The sequence below is a fragment of the Saccoglossus kowalevskii genome, chromosome 5, assembly GCF_978046115.1.
Source record: "Saccoglossus kowalevskii chromosome 5, keSacKowa6.1, whole genome shotgun sequence".
NCBI classification, from domain to species: Eukaryota; Metazoa; Hemichordata; class Enteropneusta; family Harrimaniidae; genus Saccoglossus; species Saccoglossus kowalevskii.
Window position 1 is genome coordinate 3,371,469 of NC_140645.1, and position 23,208 is coordinate 3,394,676.

General features: G+C 35.8%; 1 protein-coding gene across 1 annotated transcript in view; it reads left to right on the top strand.

Annotated features, from left to right (window-relative positions):
• LOC146742816 (opioid-binding protein/cell adhesion molecule homolog) overlaps positions 1-23,208 on the top strand; it is a 108,920-nt gene that overhangs the window by 79,378 nt on the left and 6,334 nt on the right. The window contains exons 8-9 of the mRNA XM_085499071.1: positions 15,222-15,402; positions 18,914-19,006. Of these exons, the coding sequence (XP_085355197.1) occupies positions 15,222-15,402; positions 18,914-19,006 (274 nt within the window). The remainder of the gene's footprint in view (positions 1-15,221; positions 15,403-18,913; positions 19,007-23,208) is intronic.

Below are 23,208 nucleotides of genomic sequence, written 5' to 3' on the forward strand. Positions count from 1 at the left end.
AGAACAGGATGGTAACAACCAGGTAAATATAATAAGTCAATATACAATACAATATAGAAAAGAACAGGATGGTAACAACCAGGTAAATAGAAAAAGTCAATATACAATACAATATAGAAAACAACAGGATGGTAACAACCAGGTAAATATAATAAGTCAATATACAATACAATATAGAAAACAACAGGATGGTAACAACCAGGTAAATATAATAAGTCAATATACAATACAATATAGAAAACAACAGGATGGTAACAACCAGGTAAATATAATAAGTCAATATACAATACAATATAGAAAACAACAGGATGGTAACAACCAGGTAAATATAAAAAGTTAATATACAATACAATATAGAAAACAACAGGATGGTAACAACCAGGTAAATATAATAAGTCAATATACAATACAATATAGAAAACAACAGGATGGTAACAACCAGGTAAATATAATAAGTCAATATACAATACAATATAGAAAACAACAGGATGGTAACAACCAGGTAAATATAATAAGTCAATATACAATACAATATAGAAAACAACAGGATGGTAACAACCAGGTAAATATAAAAAGTCAATATACAATACAATATAGAAAACAGCAGGATGGTAACAACCAGGTAAATATAATAAGTCAATATACAATACAATATAGAAAACAACAGGATGGTAACAACCAGGTAAATATAATAAGTCAATATACAATACAATATAGAAAACAACAGGATGGTAACAACCAGGTAAATATAATAAGTCAATATACAATACAATATAGAAAACAACAGGATGGTAACAACCAGGTAAATATAATAAGTCAATATACAATACAATATAGAAAACAACAGGATGGTAACAACCAGGTAAATATAATAAGTCAATATACAATACAATATAGAAAACAACAGGATGGTAACAACCAGGTAAATATAATAAGTCAATATACAATACAATATAGAAAACAACAGGATGGTAACAACCAGGTAAATATAAAAAGTTAATATACAATACAATATAGAAAACAACAGGATGGTAACAACCAGGTAAATATAATAAGTCAATATACAATACAATATAGAAAACAACAGGATGGTAACAACCAGGTAAATATAATAAGTCAATATACAATACAATATAGAAAACAACAGGATGGTAACAACCAGGTAAATATAATAAGTCAATATACAATACAATATAGAAAACAACAGGATGGTAACAACCAGGTAAATATAAAAAGTCAATATACAATACAATATAGAAAACAGCAGGATGGTAACAACCAGGTAAATATAATAAGTCAATATACAATACAATATAGAAAACAACAGGATGGTAACAACCAGGTAAATATAATAAGTCAATATACAATACAATATAGAAAACAACAGGATGGTAACAACCAGGTAAATATAATAAGTCAATATACAATACAATATAGAAAACAACAGGATGGTAACAACCAGGTAAATACTGTTAAATAACCACATTGACTGTTGAAAGTGAAGAAGGTGCCACATAAGTGATTACTGCCATTCTCCTTACAAAAAGTTCCACACTATATATATATATATATCTTTATTCAGTACTATCGACCATGGGCCTTACTTGTACAATATTAAAGCGTGGTAGTCGCCGCGCTGCGCATGTGTGACATTTGTGTTGATAAACATTGATTTTCCCACAATGCAATGCGCTCTTCAAATGGAAATCACAAGTATGAGGTTTGACCTGGGTGCGACTTGCACTGATTACCGCCGGTGACTTCTTGGTACCTTCCAATAACATGAAAATTGTCTAATTAAAGCTTGGAAACGTCTCAGTTCATACTCGTTGATCTGCGCAGCAGTCAATGTCGCCATATTTGTTTATATGAGACCCATAATATCTCGCACGACGACTACCGCGCTTTAAGTGTTCTTAAAAAATATATAAATCCTCCCCCAGTCATTACATAAGTTTTCGGCGTTTCTGTAATGAAAAGAAAATAAATTTGCCTAGATTTACTAATGTATTTGAATTACTTGAATTAATTAACGAAATGAATTTCCATTCAGCTGCTGGAGAAAAATAAAAGTATGGACAAAATTTTAGCCTAAGATTATTATTCATCTTCAATTTGATTACAACAAAATGGACAAAACCTCAGTTCCAGTGGAACCCCTGTTCCTCTCCCAGTCTCAATATTTAGGTCATATGTAGAAATTCTAAAACAAGACAGTGCCCTTCTATAAGTAACATTTGAAATACATTCAAAATACTTTTCACAAGTCATATTATATTTATATTTACAGTATGTACACACTTTGGGATATCCTACAACCCCAGCAAACTATTTTTGCACAGAAATATCAAAACTTCGTTGTTTAAATTCATATAGAAAGAGGTCATAGTTAGCCACCTGTTGTTTTACCCATACCTCACCAAAGCCATATTTATTTAACAAGATTTTGACATACAGTGCCCAGCAATTTAACCCCCTGGTTTGCCCAAGTATACTGGTATTGATAACAATCTCTAACAGTTTCTGGGGAGTCTACTTTTATACATTTCAACCAAAAACGAATTATTTCAATGTTAATAAATGTATGTATTTGGTGTCTACCCAGCCCCCCCCCCCCCTGACAATACAATATGCACACTCTCTTTCACTGTCACTGAGTGAAAAGATCACACAAATTATGGAAGGTTCCACAGAAGTGAACACTTCCAAATCATCCATACAAAAAGATCCAAAATGTCTGACAAAAGTCAAATTCTTAATAAATTATTCCTTTACTAATTATACAATCATATCATCTGAAATTGATTGGATGTTTATGAAAGCGTTAATTGGTTAGCCATATCCAGTACAGAATGGAGGTGTTAATTGGTTAGCCATATCTAGTACAGAATCAAGGTGTTAATTGGTTAGCCATATCCAGTACAGAATCAAGGTGTTAATTGGTTAGCCATATCCAGTACAGAATCAAGGTGTTAACTGATTAGCCATATCCAGTACAGAATCAAGGTGTTAATTGGTTAGCCATATCCAGTACAGAATCAAGGTGTTAATTTGATTAACCATATCCAGTACAGAATCAAGGTGTTAATTGATTAGCCATATCCAGTACAGAATCAAGGTGTTAATTGGTTAGCCATATCCAGTACAGAATCAAGGTGTTAATTTGATTAGCCATATCCAGTACAGAATCAAGGTGTTAATTGGTTAGCCATATCCAGTACAGAATCAAGGTGTTAATTTGATTAGCCATATCCAGTACAGAATCAAGGTGTTAATTGGTTAGCCATATCCAGTACAGAATCAAGGTGTTAATTTGATTAGCCATATCCGGTACAGAATCAAGGTGTTAATTGGTTAGCCATATCCAGTACAGAATCAAGGTGTTAATTGGTTAGTCATATCCAGTACAGAATCAAGGTGTTAATTGGTTAGCCATATCCAGTACAGAATCAAGGTGTTAATTGATTAGCCATATCCAGTACAGAATCAAGGTGTTAATTGGTTAGCCATATCCAGTACAGAATCAAGGTGTTAATTGATTAGTCATATCCAGTACAGAATCAAGGTGTTAATTGGTTAGCCATATCCAGTACAGAATCAAGGTGTTAATTGATTAGCCATATCCAGTACAGAATCAAGGTGTTAATTGGTTAGCCATATCCGGTACAGAATCAAGGTGTTAATTGGTTAGCCATATCCAGTACAGAATCAAGGTGTTAATTGGTTAGCCATATCCAGTACAGAATCAAGGTGTTAATTGATTAGCCATATCCAGTACAGAATCAAGGTGTTAATTGGTTAGCCATATCCAGTACAGAATCAAGGTGTTAATTGATTAGCCATATCCAGTACAGAATCAAGGTGTTAATTGATTAGCCATATCCGGTACAGAATCAAGGTGTTAATTGGTTAGCCATATCCGGTACAGAATCAAGGTGTTAATTGGTTAGCCATATCCAGTACAGAATCAAGGTGTTAATTGATTAGCCATATCCGGTACAGAATCAAGGTGTTAATTGGTTAGCCATATCCAGTACAGAATCAAGGTGTTAATTGATTAGCCATATCCGGTACAGAATCAAGGTGTTAATTGGTTAGCCATATCCGGTACAGAATCAAGGTGTTAATTGGTTAGCCATATCCAGTACAGAATCAAGGTGTTAATTGATTAGCCATATCCGGTACAGAATCAAGGTGTTAATTGGTTAGCCATATCCGGTACAGAATCAAGGTGTTAATTGGTTAGTCATATCCAGTACAGAATCAAGGTGTTAATTGATTAGCCATATCCAGTACAGAATCAAGGTGTTAATTTGATTAGCCATATCGAGTACAGAATCAAGGTGTTAATTGGTTAGCCATATCCGGTACAGAATCAAGGTGTTAATTTGATTAGCCATATCCAGTACAGAATCAAGGTGTTAATTTGATTAGCCATATCCAGTACAGAATCAAGGTGTTAATTGGTTAGCCATATCCAGTACAGAATCAAGGTGTTAATTGGTTAGCCATATCCAGTACAGAATCAAGGTGTTAATTTGATTAGCCATATCCAGTACAGAATTAAGGTGTTAATTTGATTAGCCATATCGAGTACAGAATCAAGGTGTTAATTGGTTAGCCATATCCGGTACAGAATCAAGGTGTTAATTTGATTAGCCATATCCAGTACAGAATTAAGGTGTTAATTTGATTAGCCATATCGAGTACAGAATCAAGGTGTTAATTGGTTAGCCATATCCAGTACAGAATCAAGGTGTTAATTTGATTAGCCATATCCAGTACAGAATCAAGGTGTTAATTGGTTAGCCATATCCAGTACAGAATCAAGGTGTTAATTTGATTAGCCATATCCAGTACAGAATCAAGGTGTTAATTGGTTAGCCATATCCAGTACAGAATCAAGGTGTTAATTTGGTTAGCCATATCCAGTACAGAATCAAGGTGTTAATTTGATTAGCCATATCCAGTACAGAATCAAGGTGTTAATTGGTTAGCCATATCCAGTACAGAATCAAGGTGTTAATTGGTTAGCCATATCCAGTACAGAATCAAGGTGTTAATTGGTTAGCCATATCCAGTACAGAATCAAGGTGTTAATTGATTAGCCATATCCTGTACAGAATCAAGGTGTTAATTGGTTAGCCATATCCAGTACAGAATCAAGGTGTTAATTGGTTAGCCATATCCAGTACAGAATCAAGGTGTTAATTTGATTAGCCATATCCAGTACAGAATCAAGGTGTTAATTGGTTAGCCATATCCAGTACAGAATCAAGGTGTTAATTTGATTAGCCATATCCAGTACAGAATCAAGGTGTTAATTGGTTAGCCATATCCAGTACAGAATCAAGGTGTTAATTTGGTTAGCCATATCCAGTACAGAATCAAGGTGTTAATTTGATTAGCCATATCCAGTACAGAATCAAGGTGTTAATTGGTTAGCCATATCCAGTACAGAATCAAGGTGTTAATTGGTTAGCCATATCCAGTACAGAATCAAGGTGTTAATTGGTTAGCCATATCCAGTACAGAATCAAGGTGTTAATTGATTAGCCATATCCTGTACAGAATCAAGGTGTTAATTGGTTAGCCATATCCAGTACAGAATCAAGGTGTTAATTGGTTAGCCATATCCAGTACAGAATCAAGGTGTTAATTGATTAGCCATATCCTGTACAGAATCAAGGTGTTAATTGGTTAGCCATATCCAGTACAGAATCAAGGTGTTAATTGATTAGCCATATCCTGTACAGAATCAAGGTGTTAATTGGTTAGCCATATCCAGTACAGAATCAAGGTGTTAATTGGTTAGCCATATCCAGTACAGAATCAAGGTGTTAATTGATTAGCCATATCCAGTACAGAATCAAGGTGTTAATTGGTTAGCCATATCCAGTACAGAATCAAGGTGTTAATTGGTTAGCCATATCCAGTACAGAATCAAGGTGTTAATTGATTAGCCATATCCAGTACAGAATCAAGGTGTTAATTGGTTAGCCATATCCAGTACAGAATCAAGGTGTTAATTGGTTAGCCATATCCAGTACAGAATCAAGGTGTTAATTGGTTAGCCATATCCAGTACAGAATCAAGGTGTTAATTGATTAGCCATATCCTGTACAGAATCAAGGTGTTAATTGGTTAGCCATATCCAGTACAGAATCAAGGTGTTAATTGGTTAGCCATATCCAGTACAGAATCAAGGTGTTAATTGATTAGCCATATCCTGTACAGAATCAAGGTGTTAATTGGTTAGCCATATCCAGTACAGAATCAAGGTGTTAATTGATTAGCCATATCCTGTACAGAATCAAGGTGTTAATTGGTTAGCCATATCCAGTACAGAATCAAGGTGTTAATTGGTTAGCCATATCCAGTACAGAATCAAGGTGTTAATTGATTAGCCATATCCAGTACAGAATCAAGGTGTTAATTGATTAGCCATATCCAGTACAGAATCAAGGTGTTAATTGATTAGCCATATCCAGTACAGAATCAAGGTGTTAATTGGTTAGCCATATCCATTACAGAATCAAGGTGTTAATTGATTAGCCATATCCAGTACAGAATCAAGGTGTTAATTGGTTAGCCATATCCAGTACAGAATCAAGGTGTTAATTGGTTAGCCATATCCAGTACAGAATCAAGGTGTTAATTGATTAGCCATATCCTGTACAGAATCAAGGTGTTAATTGGTTAGCCATATCCAGTACAGAATCAAGGTGTTAATTGATTAGCCATATCCTGTACAGAATCAAGGTGTTAATTGGTTAGCCATATCCAGTACAGAATCAAGGTGTTAATTGGTTAGTCATATCCAGTACAGAATCAAGGTGTTAATTGGTTAGCCATATCCAGTACAGAATCAAGGTGTTAATTGGTTAGCCATATCCAGTACAGAATCAAGGTGTTAATTGGTTAGCCATATCCAGTACAGAATCAAGGTGTTAATTGGTTAGCCATATCCAGTACAGAATCAAGGTGTTAATTGGTTAGCCATATCCAGTACAGAATCAAGGTGTTAATTGGTTAGTCATATCCAGTACAGAATCAAGGTGTTAATTGGTTAGCCATATCCAGTACAGAATCAAGGTGTTAATTGATTAGCCATATCGAGTACAGAATCAAGGTGTTAATTGATTAGTCATATCCAGTACAGAATCAAGGTGTTAATTGGTTAGCCATATCCAGTACAGAATCAAGGTGTTAATTGATTAGCCATATCGAGTACAGAATTAAGGTGTTAATTGATTAGCCATATCCAGTACAGAATCAAGGTGTTAATTGATTAGCCATATCCAGTACAGAATCAAGGTGTTAATTGATTAGCCATATCGAGTACAGAATCAAGGTGTTAATTGGTTAGCCATATCCAGTACAGAATCAAGGTGTTAATTGGTTAGTCATATCCAGTACAGAATCAAGGTGTTAATTGGTTAGCCATATCCAGTACAGAATCAAGGTGTTAATTGGTTAGCCATATCCAGTACAGAATCAAGGTGTTAATTGGTTAGCCATATCCAGTACAGAATCAAGGTGTTAATTGATTAGCCATATCCAGTACAGAATCAAGGTGTTAATTGGTTAGCCATATCCAGTACAGAATCAAGGTGTTAATTGATTAGCCATATCCAGTACAGAATCAAGGTGTTAATTGGTTAGCCATATCCAGTACAGAATCAAGGTGTTAATTTGATTAGCCATATCCAGTACAGAATCAAGGTGTTAATTGGTTAGCCATATCCAGTACAGAATCAAGGTGTTAATTGGTTAGCCATATCCAGTACAGAATCAAGGTGTTAATTGATTAGCCATATCCAGTACAGAATCAAGGTGTTAATTGGTTAGCCATATCCAGTACAGAATCAAGGTGTTAATTGGTTAGCCATATCCAGTACAGAATCAAGGTGTTAATTGATTAGCCATATCCAGTACAGAATCAAGGTGTTAATTGGTTAGTCATATCCAGTACAGAATCAAGGTGTTAATTGGTTAGCCATATCCAGTACAGAATCAAGGTGTTAATTGGTTAGCCATATCCAGTACAGAATCAAGGTGTTAATTGATTAGTCATATCCAGTACAGAATCAAGGTGTTAATTTGATTAGCCATATCCAGTACAGAATCAAGGTGTTAATTGATTAGCCATATCCGGTACAGAATCAAGGTGTTAATTGATTAGCCATATCCGGTACAGAATCAAGGTGTTAATTGGTTAGCCATATCCAGTACAGAATCAAGGTGTTAATTGATTAGCCATATCCAGTACAGAATCAAGGTGTTAATTGGTTAGCCATATCCTGTACAGAATCAAGGTGTTAACTGATTAGCCATATCCAGTACAGAATCAAGGTGTTAATTGATTAGCCATATCCAGTACAGAATCAAGGTGTTAATTGATTAGCCATATCCGGTACAGAATCAAGGTGTTAATTGATTAGCCATATCCGGTACAGAATCAAGGTGTTAATTGGTTAGCCATATCCAGTACAGAATCAAGGTGTTAATTGATTAGCCATATCCTGTACAGAATCAAGGTGTTAATTGGTTAGTCATATCCAGTACAGAATCAAGGTGTTAATTGGTTAGCCATATCCGGTACAGAATCAAGGTGTTAATTGATTAGTCATATCCAGTACAGAATCAAGGTGTTAATTTGATTAGCCATATCCAGTACATAATCAAGGTGTTAATTGGTTAGCCATATCCAGTACAGAATCAAGGTGTTAATTGGTTAGCCATATCCAGTACAGAATCAAGGTGTTAATTGATTAGCCATATCCAGTACAGAATCAAGGTGTTAATTGATTAGTCATATCCAGTACAGAATCAAGGTGTTAATTGGTTAGCCATATCCAGTACAGAATCAAGGTGTTAACTGATTAGCCATATCCAGTACAGAATCAAGGTGTTAATTGGTTAGCCATATCCAGTACAGAATCAAGGTGTTAATTGATTAGTCATATCCAGTACAGAATCAAGGTGTTAATTGGTTAGCCATATCCAGTACAGAATCAAGGTGTTAATTTGATTAGCCATATCCAGTACAGAATCAAGGTGTTAATTGGTTAGCCATATCCAGTACAGAATCAAGGTGTTAATTGATTAGTCATATCCAGTACAGAATCAAGGTGTTAATTGATTAGCCATATCCAGTACAGAATCAAGGTGTTAATTGGTTAGTCATATCCAGTACAGAATCAAGGTGTTAATTTGATTAGCCATATCCAGTACAGAATCAAGGTGTTAATTGGTTAGCCATATCCAGTACAGAATCAAGGTGTTAATTTGATTAGCCATATCCAGTACAGAATCAAGGTGTTAATTGGTTAGCCATATCCAGTACAGAATCAAGGTGTTAATTGGTTAGCCATATCCAGTACAGAATCAAGGTGTTAATTTGATTAGCCATATCCAGTACAGAATCAAGGTGTTAATTGGTTAGCCATATCCAGTACAGAATCAAGGTGTTAATTGGTTAGCCATATCCAGTACAGAATCAAGGTGTTAACTGATTAGCCATATCCAGTACAGAATCAAGGTGTTAATTTGATTAGCCATATCCAGTACAGAATCAAGGTGTTAATTGGTTAGCCATATCCAGTACAGAATCAAGGTGTTAATTTGATTAGCCATATCCAGTACAGAATCAAGGTGTTAATTGGTTAGCCATATCCAGTACAGAATCAAGGTGTTAATTGATTAGCCATATCCAGTACAGAATCAAGGTGTTAATTGGTTAGCCATATCCAGTACAGAATCAAGGTGTTAACTGATTAGCCATATCCAGTACAGAATCAAGGTGTTAATTGGTTAGCCATATCCAGTACAGAATCAAGGTGTTAATTTGATTAGCCATATCGAGTACAGAATCAAGGTGTTAATTGATTAGCCATATCCAGTACAGAATCAAGGTGTTAATTGGTTAGCCATATCCAGTACAGAATCAAGGTGTTAATTGGTTAGCCATATCCAGTACAGAATCAAGGTGTTAATTGGTTAGCCATATCCAGTACAGAATCAAGGTGTTAATTGATTAGCCATATCCAGTACAGAATCAAGGTGTTAATTGATTAGCCATATCCAGTACAGAATCAAGGTGTTAACTGATTAGCCATATCCAGTACAGAATCAAGGTGTTAATTGGTTAGCCATATCCAGTACAGAATCAAGGTGTTAATTGATTAGCCATATCCAGTACAGAATCAAGGTGTTAATTTGATTAGCCATATCCAGTACAGAATCAAGGTGTTAACTGATTAGCCATATCCGGTACAGAATCAAGGTGTTAATTTGATTAGCCATATCCAGTACAGAATCAAGGTGTTAATTGGTTAGCCATATCCAGTACAGAATCAAGGTGTTAATTGGTTAGTCATATCCAGTACAGAATCAAGGTGTTAATTGGTTAGCCATATCCAGTACAGAATCAAGGTGTTAATTGATTAGCCATATCCGGTACAGAATCAAGGTGTTAATTGGTTAGCCATATCCAGTACAGAATCAAGGTGTTAATTGGTTAGTCATATCCAGTACAGAATCAAGGTGTTAATTGGTTAGCCATATCCAGTACAGAATCAAGGTGTTAATTGGTTAGTCATATCCAGTACAGAATCAAGGTGTTAATTTGATTAGCCATATCCGGTACAGAATCAAGGTGTTAATTGATTAGCCATATCCAGTACAGAATCAAGGTGTTAATTGATTAGCCATATCCAGTACAGAATCAAGGTGTTAATTGGTTAGTCATATCCAGTACAGAATCAAGGTGTTAATTGGTTAGCCATATCCAGTACAGAATCAAGGTGTTAATTGATTAGCCATATCCAGTACAGAATCAAGGTGTTAATTGGTTAGCCATATCCAGTACAGAATCAAGGTGTTAATTGATTAGCCATATCCTGTACAGAATCAAGGTGTTAATTGATTAGCCATATCCAGTACAGAATCAAGGTGTTAATTGGTTAGTCATATCCAGTACAGAATCAAGGTGTTAATTTGATTAGCCATATCCAGTACAGAATCAAGGTGTTAATTGGTTAGCCATATCCAGTACAGAATCAAGGTGTTAATTGGTTAGTCATATCCAGTACAGAATCAAGGTGTTAATTGGTTAGCCATATCCAGTACAGAATCAAGGTGTTAATTGATTAGCCATATCCAGTACAGAATCAAGGTGTTAATTGATTAGCCATATCCAGTACAGAATCAAGGTGTTAATTGGTTAGCCATATCCAGTACAGAATCAAGGTGTTAATTGGTTAGTCATATCCAGTACAGAATCAAGGTGTTAATTGGTTAGCCATATCCAGTACAGAATCAAGGTGTTAATTGATTAGCCATATCCAGTACAGAATCAAGGTGTTAATTGGTTAGCCATATCCAGTACAGAATCAAGGTGTTAATTGGTTAGTCATATCCAGTACAGAATCAAGGTGTTAATTGGTTAGCCATATCCAGTACAGAATCAAGGTGTTAATTGATTAGCCATATCCTGTACAGAATCAAGGTGTTAATTGGTTAGTCATATCCAGTACAGAATCAAGGTGTTAATTGGTTAGTCATATCCAGTACAGAATCAAGGTGTTAATTGGTTAGCCATATCCAGTACAGAATCAAGGTGTTAATTGATTAGCCATATCCAGTACAGAATCAAGGTGTTAATTGATTAGTCATATCCAGTACAGAATCAAGGTGTTAATTTGGTTAGCCATATCCAGTACAGAATCAAGGTGTTAATTTGATTAGCCATATCCTGTACAGAATCAAGGTGTTAATTGGTTAGCCATATCCAGTACAGAATCAAGGTGTTAATTGGTTAGCCATATCCAGTACAGAATCAAGGTGTTAATTGGTTAGCCATATCCAGTACAGAATCAAGGTGTTAATTGATTAGCCATATCCGGTACAGAATCAAGGTGTTAATTGGTTAGCCATATCCAGTACAGAATCAAGGTGTTAATTGATTAGCCATATCCAGTACAGAATCAAGGTGTTAACTGATTAGCCATATCCAGTACAGAATCAAGGTGTTAACTGATTAGCCATATCCAGTACAGAATCAAGGTGTTAACTGATTAGCCATATCCAGTACAGAATCAAGGTGTTAATTGGTTAGCCATATCCAGTACAGAATCAAGGTGTTAATTGATTAGCCATATCCTGTACAGAATCAAGGTGTTAATTGGTTAGCCATATCCAGTACAGAATCAAGGTGTTAATTGGTTAGTCATATCCAGTACAGAATCAAGGTGTTAATTGGTTAGCCATATCCAGTACAGAATCAAGGTGTTAATTGATTAGCCATATCCAGTACAGAATCAAGGTGTTAATTGGTTAGCCATATCCAGTACAGAATCAAGGTGTTAATTGGTTAGCCATATCCAGTACAGAATCAAGGTGTTAATTGGTTAGCCATATCCAGTACAGAATCAAGGTGTTAATTGGTTAGCCATATCCAGTACAGAATCAAGGTGTTAATTGATTAGCCATATCCAGTACAGAATCAAGGTGTTAATTGATTAGCCATATCCAGTACAGAATCAAGGTGTTAATTGGTTAGCCATATCCAGTACAGAATCAAGGTGTTAATTGGTTAGCCATATCCAGTACAGAATCAAGGTGTTAATTGGTTAGCCATATCCAGTACAGAATCAAGGTGTTAATTGGTTAGTCATATCCAGTACAGAATCAAGGTGTTAATTGGTTAGCCATATCCAGTACAGAATCAAGGTGTTAATTGATTAGCCATATCCAGTACAGAATCAAGGTGTTAATTGGTTAGCCATATCCAGTACAGAATCAAGGTGTTAATTGGTTAGCCATATCCAGTACAGAATCAAGGTGTTAATTGGTTAGTCATATCCAGTACAGAATCAAGGTGTTAATTGGTTAGCCATATCCAGTACAGAATCAAGGTGTTAATTGATTAGCCATATCCAGTACAGAATCAAGGTGTTAATTGATTAGCCATATCCAGTACAGAATCAAGGTGTTAATTGGTTAGCCATATCCAGTACAGAATCAAGGTGTTAATTGGTTAGCCATATCCAGTACAGAATCAAGGTGTTAATTGGTTAGCCATATCCAGTACAGAATCAAGGTGTTAATTGGTTAGCCATATCCAGTACAGAATCAAGGTGTTAATTGATTAGCCATATCCAGTACAGAATCAAGGTGTTAATTGATTAGCCATATCCAGTACAGAATCAAGGTGTTAATTGATTAGCCATATCCAGTACAGAATCAAGGTGTTAATTGGTTAGCCATATCGAGTACAGAATCAAGGTGTTAATTGGTTAGCCATATCCAGTACAGAATCAAGGTGTTAATTGGTTAGTCATATCCAGTACAGAATCAAGGTGTTAATTTGATTAGCCATATCCAGTACAGAATCAAGGTGTTAATTGGTTAGCCATATCCAGTACAGAATCAAGGTGTTAATTGATTAGCCATATCCAGTACAGAATCAAGGTGTTAATTGGTTAGCCATATCCTGTACAGAATCAAGGTGTTAACTGATTAGCCATATCCAGTACAGAATCAAGGTGTTAATTGGTTAGCCATATCCAGTACAGAATCAAGGTGTTAATTGATTAGCCATATCCTGTACAGAATCAAGGTGTTAATTGGTTAGCCATATCCAGTACAGAATCAAGGTGTTAATTGGTTAGTCATATCCAGTACAGAATCAAGGTGTTAATTGGTTAGCCATATCCAGTACAGAATCAAGGTGTTAATTGGTTAGCCATATCCAGTACAGAATCAAGGTGTTAATTGATTAGCCATATCCAGTACAGAATCAAGGTGTTAATTGGTTAGCCATATCCAGTACAGAATCAAGGTGTTAATTGGTTAGCCATATCCAGTACAGAATCAAGGTGTTAATTTGATTAGCCATATCCAGTACAGAATCAAGGTGTTAATTTGATTAGCCATATCCAGTACAGAATCAAGGTGTTAATTGATTAGCCATATCCAGTACAGAATCAAGGTGTTAATTGATTAGCCATATCCAGTACAGAATCAAGGTGTTAATTGATTAGCCATATCCAGTACAGAATCAAGGTGTTAATTGGTTAGCCATATCCAGTACAGAATCAAGGTGTTAATTGATTAGCCATATCCAGTACAGAATCAAGGTGTTAACTGATTAGCCATATCCAGTACAGAATCAAGGTGTTAACTGATTAGCCATATCCAGTACAGAATCAAGGTGTTAATTGGTTAGCCATATCCAGTACAGAATCAAGGTGTTAATTGATTAGCCATATCCAGTACAGAATCAAGGTGTTAATTGATTAGCCATATCCAGTACAGAATCAAGGTGTTAATTTGATTAGCCATATCCTGTACAGAATCAAGGTGTTAATTGGTTAGCCATATCCGGTACAGAATCAAGGTGTTAATTGATTAGCCATATCCTGTACAGAATCAAGGTGTTAATTGGTTAGCCATATCCAGTACAGAATCAAGGTGTTAATTGGTTAGCCATATCCAGTACAGAATCAAGGTGTTAATTTGATTAGCCATATCCAGTACAGAATCAAGGTGTTAATTGATTAGCCATATCCTGTACAGAATCAAGGTGTTAATTGGTTAGCCATATCCAGTACAGAATCAAGGTGTTAATTTGATTAGCCATATCCAGTACAGAATCAAGGTGTTAATTGGTTAGCCATATCCAGTACAGAATCAAGGTGTTAATTGATTAGCCATATCCAGTACAGAATCAAGGTGTTAACTGATTAGCCATATCCAGTACAGAATCAAGGTGTTAACTGATTAGCCATATCCAGTACAGAATCAAGGTGTTAATTGGTTAGCCATATCCAGTACAGAATCAAGGTGTTAATTGGTTAGCCATATCCAGTACAGAATCAAGGTGTTAATTGATTAGTCATATCCAGTACAGAATCAAGGTGTTAATTTGGTTAGCCATATCCAGTACAGAATCAAGGTGTTAATTGGTTAGCCATATCCAGTACAGAATCAAGGTGTTAATTGGTTAGCCATATCCAGTACAGAATCAAGGTGTTAATTGATTAGTCATATCCAGTACAGAATCAAGGTGTTAATTTGGTTAGCCATATCCAGTACAGAATCAAGGTGTTAATTGGTTAGCCATATCCATTACAGAATCAAGGTGTTAATTGGTTAGGTGGTTGGTATTTATAGTAGCTAATCAGGTCATTTACTCTTCTATTGTGTCTTTGTAGAATGTCAGTGAGACAACTGAAGATTGGAAAGAACATATCTACATTCCAACTCAAGGAGGTGCTACTCTAGAGACCATTTTGCATAATTTACAACAAAATAGTAGATATAAAGGGCAGATGTGGGCAGTAAATAATTATGGCGAAGGAGACAAGTCATTTTTTGAATTCAAAACATCTGATGGTAAGTATGCTACAAAATTTTTCTCCAGGATCAAATTAAACTCACACTCATGGTGGGTACAACTTCAGATTAAAAACCTTATCCCATTTAAACACCAAGTCAACATTATCCACCTTTCTTAAAATAAATGACAATTACAAAATTTTGCACTGATATGTTGATGGATCAACTAATTGCATTCAACCGGTTGAGGTAGAAATATCATTTTAAGTTTGTTATTGTACATTACACTTCACAAGAATTTGGAAATACAACTAAACCTCTCTAAACCTATTTTTAGTTCTTCACAAACATAACATAGACATTTTTATTTTGCCCAATTTCAAACGTATATAAGTTTGAGGAATAAATTTATCGATAAATTTAAAGTTATATTTTTATTAAATATTAGCTAAATTGTTCAGATGAAATTAGCTACAATCTTCGTTAGGGTTTGTACGAATCTTTAAAATGTTTTAATTATTTTGTTGCTGAGATTGTAAAATGTCTTACAAATTGCACAATAGTGATATTTTATCTGCTTAATTCAGAGGAGAGTTTTACGTTGCTGAGATTGTAAAATGTCTTACAAATTGCACAATAGTGATATTTTATCTGCTTAATTCAGAGGAGAGTTTTACGTTGCTGAGCGTATTTGTGTCTTAATAAAAAATAGGTCTTGTATATTCTAAAATTAGGTCTTGAAACACATAATATGGTGATGTCATTTTCCTCATACATCTTGACTATTTTGTAGGGTTTCAGCAGATGTATTAAATTTGATGAAACCTGTAGAAACCCTGTTGAAACCTGTAGAAACCCTGTTGAAACCTGTAAAAACCCTGTTGAAACCTGTAGAAACCCTGTTGAAACCTGTAGAAACCCTGTTGAAACCTGTTGAACCCCTGTTGAAACCCTGTTGAAACCTGTAGAAACCCTGTTGAAACCCTGTAGAAACCCTGTTGAAACCTGTAGAAACCTGTTGAAACCCTGTTGAAACCCTGTTGAAACCCTGTTGAAACCTGTAGAAACCCTGTTGAAACCTGTTGAAACCTGTAGAAACCCTGTTGAAACCTGTAGAAACCCTGATGAAACCTGTTGAAACCTGTAGAAACCCTGTAGAAACCCTGTTGAAACCTGTAGAAACCCTGTTGAAACCTGTAGAAACCCTGTTGAAACCCTGTTGAAACCTGTAGAAACCCTGTTGAAACCTGTTGAAACCTGTAGAAACCCTGTTGAAACCTGTTGAAACCTGTAGAAACCCTGTTGAAACCCTGTTGAAACCCTGTTGAAACCTTAGAAACCCTGTTGAAACCCTGTTGAAACCCTGTTGAAACCTGTAGAAACCCTGTTGAAACCTGTTGAAACCTGTAGAAACCCTGTTGAAACCTGTAGAAACCCTGTTGAAACCTGTAGAAACCCTGTTGAAACCTGTTGAAACCTGTAGAAACCCTGTTGAAACCCTGTTGAAACCTGTTAAAATCCCTGTTGAAACCTGTAGAAACCCTGTTGAAACCTGTTAAAATCCCTGTTGAAACCTGTAGAAACCCTGTTGAAACCTGTAGAAACCCTGTAGAAACCCTGTTGAAACCTGTAGAAACCTGTTGAAACCCTGTTGAAACCTGTAGAAACCTGTAGAAACCCTGTTGAAACCTGTAGAAACCCTGTTGAAACCTGTAGAAACCTGTTGAAACCCTGTTGAAACCCTGTTGAAACCTGTAGAAACCCTGTTGAAACCTGTTGAAACCTGTAGAAACCCTGTTGAAACCTGTTGAAACCTGTAGAAACCCTGTTGAAACCCTGTTGAAACCTGTTAAAATCCCTGTTGAAACCTGTAGAAACCCTGTTGAAACCTGTTAAAATCCCTGTTGAAACCTGTAGAAACCCTGTTGAAACCTGTAGAAACCCTGTTGAAACCTGTAGAAACCCTGTTGAAACCTGTAGAAACCTGTTGAAACCCTGTTGAAACCCTGTTGAAACCTGTAGAAACCTGTAGAAACCCTGTTGAAACCTGTAGAAACCTGTTGAAGAAACCTGTTGAAACCCTGTTGAAACCTGTTGAAACCCTGTTGAAACCCTGTTGAAACCTGTAGAAACCCTGTTGAAACCTGTTGAAACCTGTAGAAACCCTGTTGAAACCTGTAGAAACCTTGTTGAAACCTGTAGAAACCCTGTTGAAACCTGTTGAAACCCTGTTGAAACCTGTAGAAACCCTGTTGAAACCTGTAGAAACCCTGTTGAAACCTGTAGAAACCCTGTTGAAACCTGTAGAAACCCTGTTGAAACCTGTAGAAACCCTGTTGAAACCTGTTGAAACCTGTAGAAACCCTGTTGAAACCCTGTAGAAACCCTGTTGAAACCTGTAGAAACCCTGTTGAAACCTGTAGAAACCCTGTTGAAACCTGTAGAAACCCTGTTGAAACCTGTAGAAACCCTGTTGAAACCCTGTTGAAACCTGTAGAAACCCTGTTGAAACCCTGTTGAAACCTGTAGAAACCCTGTTGAAACCTGTAGAAACCCTGTTATTGCTTTTTAATATATAATTACATTCAATTTGTCTATATGCTGTAACAGTCAGCCAATGAGTGCCAGTTTTAGTCCCTGTTGAGGCTCAGTCTGAAAAGGGGACTATCGTTTCTTATTTATGCTTTCTGTCTATCCCCTTTCTTTTATATCTCCAACATTTTCTCATAAATTCTGCTGCAGATATCTATGAAACTTGGCAGGTTGATGAACAAGTCACTGTTGAATATGCACATAATTTTTTTTTCTAGATCTGAAAATCAGAAGTGGGTCTTTTTCACGATTTTCATCATAAATTACCTCTCTCAACAACACTGAGAGAAAACTGAGCATGCTTAGAATAAATAATTAGGTTAGATGGTAATGCTAAGGTTTTCAGTGACCTTGATCTGAATCAGTGACAGAAATAGACCACAGTCTGTTTTTTGTTTTAATTGGTTTTATGAAAAATTAACGCTGAAATCTTGAAAAAAAGTGGTATATATCTTTAAAATGTAAAAATTTCATTCCATTATAAAAAGCCATCACTTAAATACCTGGTCACAAAGTTGAAGATCAGTATGTATGTGACATAGTTTGGTTGCACTTGTGTACTCTGAGATTCTGAACATGGGTTAATGAAAGTTTTTAGTTATCAGTACAATACTAGGTTATGGGAAATCACTTTATGATGAGTTGCACCCACATAGAGTACATATTAATTCAACTGTTTGCAGATGTTCCATGTATTATTTTAAAATGTGTATTTTATAATTAAATGACATTAACATTCATGTCTTGTTAATTTTAACTTTTGCTATTTACCATGAATTGTTTTAATTTAACTGATTACAGACTCTCATTTGAATAAAAAAAAATATGTGTCTAGTGATAACTAAACTTTATGCAAGGTGTTAATAGTGGTACTACATGTATGTGAATATTTCACTTTAATAAGAGGGATGCTTTAAATGGAAAAGATTGTTAATCTTAATAGTATTTATAATTATATTTTAAATTTTTGTTTTAGTTGACATAACAACACTGAAGCCAAATGCTGTTACAAGTACTAAAAAAGGAGAGCCTGGTCAGACAACAAAAAAAGTTAATCTTACAACAAAAGGTAAATTTGGATGCTGATAACCATATTGTTGCCATGGAAACAATAGCAGGAAATTTAGTTTTATTAGCTTCTCTGTTGACTTTGTCCAGCGGAGCTTATCATATGAGTGATTTCCTGTCGTCAACCGTGTCAACTTTTTACTTATTCGACTTCTTCTTATTGCTTTGATACTTGGTGTATATGTGCCTTCAGCAGACCTCTCTCAGATTTGTTCATTTTGTAATGATATCTTTAAATCTCTAATTTTGATGAATATTTTGTAATTTTTGATAAAAAGTGATATTTTCGACTTCTTGTTGAAAACCGCCTTCCTGATTGCTTTGATCTAATACATATTGGTACTACAGGTAGTCCTTACTCAGATTTGTTCATTTCATGATGATATTTCCAATTCTCTAATTTTGATTGATACAGTACTCATTTCACCGAACCTCCCGCCCGCTTCCGGATTTCGATCGCTTTTTTTTCGCTCGCTTTGTTCAATTCGACCGCGCAATTTCCGCTTTTTTTTTCGACCGCGCAAATCCGGAAGTATCCGCTCGCTCGCTCGCCTGACAGCGAAACCGCCCGCATTTACAGTTCATTACCTACTGTTTCATGTACAAGTGTATCATTTTTGTTTTTATGATGTTAAAATAAGAATAAATACAATCAGAAATTTATAGAACGGCCGTTGACAAAATACGGTGGATCACACGGCCATAAAAAATTGGTAATAATACATACGCGTAGTAATAATGTCCACCATAAACAAGATCGAACCAAACATGTGAAATCAAATACGACACTGACACAGACACAACTAATATGAAATAAAACCATTCTATTTTTGGTGGAGAGCGAAAAATGTCTACTGTAGATTACGGTATTCGTTGAGTAACCGTGTGTAGGGTGATGGTTGTCATGCACGCATGGTTTGGGTTTAACACGGGTCAAGTTGTAGTTATGTTAAAATCCGTGGCACCTATAACAATTGAAGAATATCTGCAGGAATAGTAAGACTGTGAAAAAAAACGACTGATCGATTGTTATAGAATGACCGTAGTGTACAATTTGTCAAACAAATACAATACTTGCAAATGTAATGTCGGCCAGCGCCCATCTTACTTGTCCGAAGTTGTCGAAGCCGACATCAATGGAGATCGCGTTTTTTAACTAGGCGATTGGCAAGCGGACTAACACGTTACATAAACTTGTTGAATTACAATTATGGTTTTTATTTTTGCGCCCAATGTCTCGTTATAAAATAAAGGATTCAAATTTTGCAGGGTATTCCGTTTTTTGCGAACTCTGGGCGAAATACTTTCATCAGCTGTACGTAGTTCACTTACAGCCAAAACAAAGTTAGCTTGGACATTAAGTTGTGAGACGCGACAAAACAAACGCTGCCAGTGCTAGATTACGCGAATAAAAGAACAAAATAAACGCAAACAAAGGCGCCGACCACACGCTTCGGAAATAAATAGAACGCGTTGCTAAGAGGAATCGCACCTGCATCTTGACGACGTCTCCGGTCATGAGCAGGGTTTGCCGCGTCTTAGAAAAATTGAAAGTTAAAAAGGAATCAGTGTCGGGGAACCATTCAATGTTTGCATGCAAAGTCCCACGCGAAAGCGTTTTTTTTTTCCTGTTACAAACACTATGGTACCTGAATCCCGATTAATTCATAAATATGAATCGGTAAGGGTCAATTTCCTGCAATCCTTCAAGATTAAATTTGCCTCCGAAAATCTTTCTAACGATGACCTGGAAGATTGCCATGATTGAGTGCCACCATTTCTGTTATAAGATTTATTCAGTATAATAATACAAATGTTCACCCCAACAGAGGTGGACATACAGTTTTAGCGACCCGAAGAGCTCATTGTCAACCGAGGCGAAGCACTACGATAAAGACTTTCCGTTCCCAATAAATAATAATAAAAACAAACTTCTCGTTCCCGACATTATGAAATTCTTTCGTTTTGGGGGAAAAAACCTGGAAAAAAACCTGATTTTGACAAAATAATTTAGAAATTGATATTAAGAATAATTCATAACGAAATCTATATGTACCCATATTTTTTTTCATAATTACTGATTACACACGAATATTACAGAAAAAAATAATTTGCTATATTATCTATATTTGCGCCTTTTATTTGTATTGAATCGTGACTGAAAGGAGCTGGATGAAATTACAAACTATGTAGTGTGTTCAACAACTCATGTATGAACAACAATTTTAATAAATATGATTTTACTTGGTAAAATTACTGTATTTTTCTACATAAAAACAAAAGAATTTCATAATGTCTATGTTATCATAGCGTTGTTGGTAATAGTTGAAAATGATACATCCACGTGAACCTGCTTATATGAGATCGAAGGAGTCTCTGTTTACAACAGCTGTATACATCTAACTGCGTCATCGTTAAGTTTCCTTGTGGAGCCACGAGCTCTGTTCCTTGTTTGCACGTTATCATGTTCACACAATCGCAGACATTATTTGTAAGGGTGCCCTTTGAAATGGCACATTTTCTCGATGTTTTAGCGAGTACTCCGCGGGTATATGGCTTGTTCTCACATCAGCATAATTTTCCTCGAGTTCACTCATCGCTTTCCCACATGCACTTCTCGTTCTTTGCTGCTAACGTTTTTGCACTCTAATATGGTGTTGTTTTTGTCTTTCTCAACATCGAGTTTATTTTTGACATTCAACGAGATTGCTTGAATTTTGAATTTGATGACGGTTTGAATTTATCCCTTTTTACAGTGATCAACATTGCGTTCGAATAGAGTTACTAGTAATTACAAGCCTGATTTACATTTTTCTTGCGGTGTCATCAATGTATTAAATATAAGTGCTTTGGGAAATAACATAATTATATTGCGTGAGTGAAAGAGTTTGGTGATACTGTCACAACACGTTTTATTTATTTCCAACGCGCGTGGTCGGCGCCTCTGATTGCGTTTATTTTGTATTTTTGTTTTCAAAATGTATCACTGGCTGCGTTTGTTTTGTTTTCCTCAACAAATTAACTGTTCCGAGATCTCTTTCATTTTTCGCCCGGCTGCTGCCAATCCAATAATTCGCCGCCGCATGTACTCAGACAAGCGATTAATCGTCACAGTCATTATACTAGTAGTTTAAGTCCAATTGATTTGTAGAAATTCAGCTATGCGATAATTATATGTGCAGTTTTGTTTTGCGCACCCAGACACGAGCAAAAGTTAACCAATAGATTTTCTGAACTACAGCATTCGTATTACTTGTGCAAATTGAGTAAGAGTCATAGTGTGAGTTGCGTTCGCAAATAACAAAGTGTCACATTATTTTGAGCGCCGTTCGGAATAAATTTAGTCAAAATCACACACAGAAACACACACACAACACACAAATACTAGTACTCAATACATATCGCGATTGACCATTTATATAGTTGAACTACACACACAAGGACGTAAATATGTAAATACAGGTCACAGTTCGACTTGCGTAGCAAACGTTACAATGTGTCAAGTGATTTGAAGGCGTCTTTGTTCCAACACAGAGAAGCAATAGGCGTTGTGTTTTGAATCGTCATTAAAACCTAAATTTATTACGAATAAAAACTTAAGTTTATACATACAATGTACGATCATTGTTACTCCAGCGGTCGGTTGGCAAGCGGACGATGTTTCTGAAGCCAGCCATAGCAGGAGCGAGCGAGCGAACAAAAGCGAACGAACAAAAGCGAACGCGAGCGAGCGGAAAAAAAACGGTCGGTTTCCGGTCGGAAAGCAGCGAGCGGTCGGAAATTAAGTGATAAGCGGTCGGAAAAAAAGCGATAAAAGCGGGAGGTTGAGCGGAATGAGTACTGTATTTTTGTCATTTTTGATAAAAGTGATATTTTTGACTTCTTGTTTAAAACCACAAGTCTGATTGCTTTAATACTATACATACTGTTCATTTTCTAATGTGCATTGCTAACAGCAGAGCTATCTCAGTCGACAGGCTGCTTGTTTTTGAGAAACTTGTCCTAGTAGTTATAAAAATTTAACCCATCATTTCAGACATTGTCAACAGCCTACAATTTGAGATATGACATAATGTATCTGCCATAGGAACCTTTAGTAAAAGTACTGATAAAAAGAACACTATCTTTCTCAGATTTGTTCATTTCATGATATCTTCAATTCTCTAATTTTGATGAATATTTTTGGTAAAAAGTGATATTTTC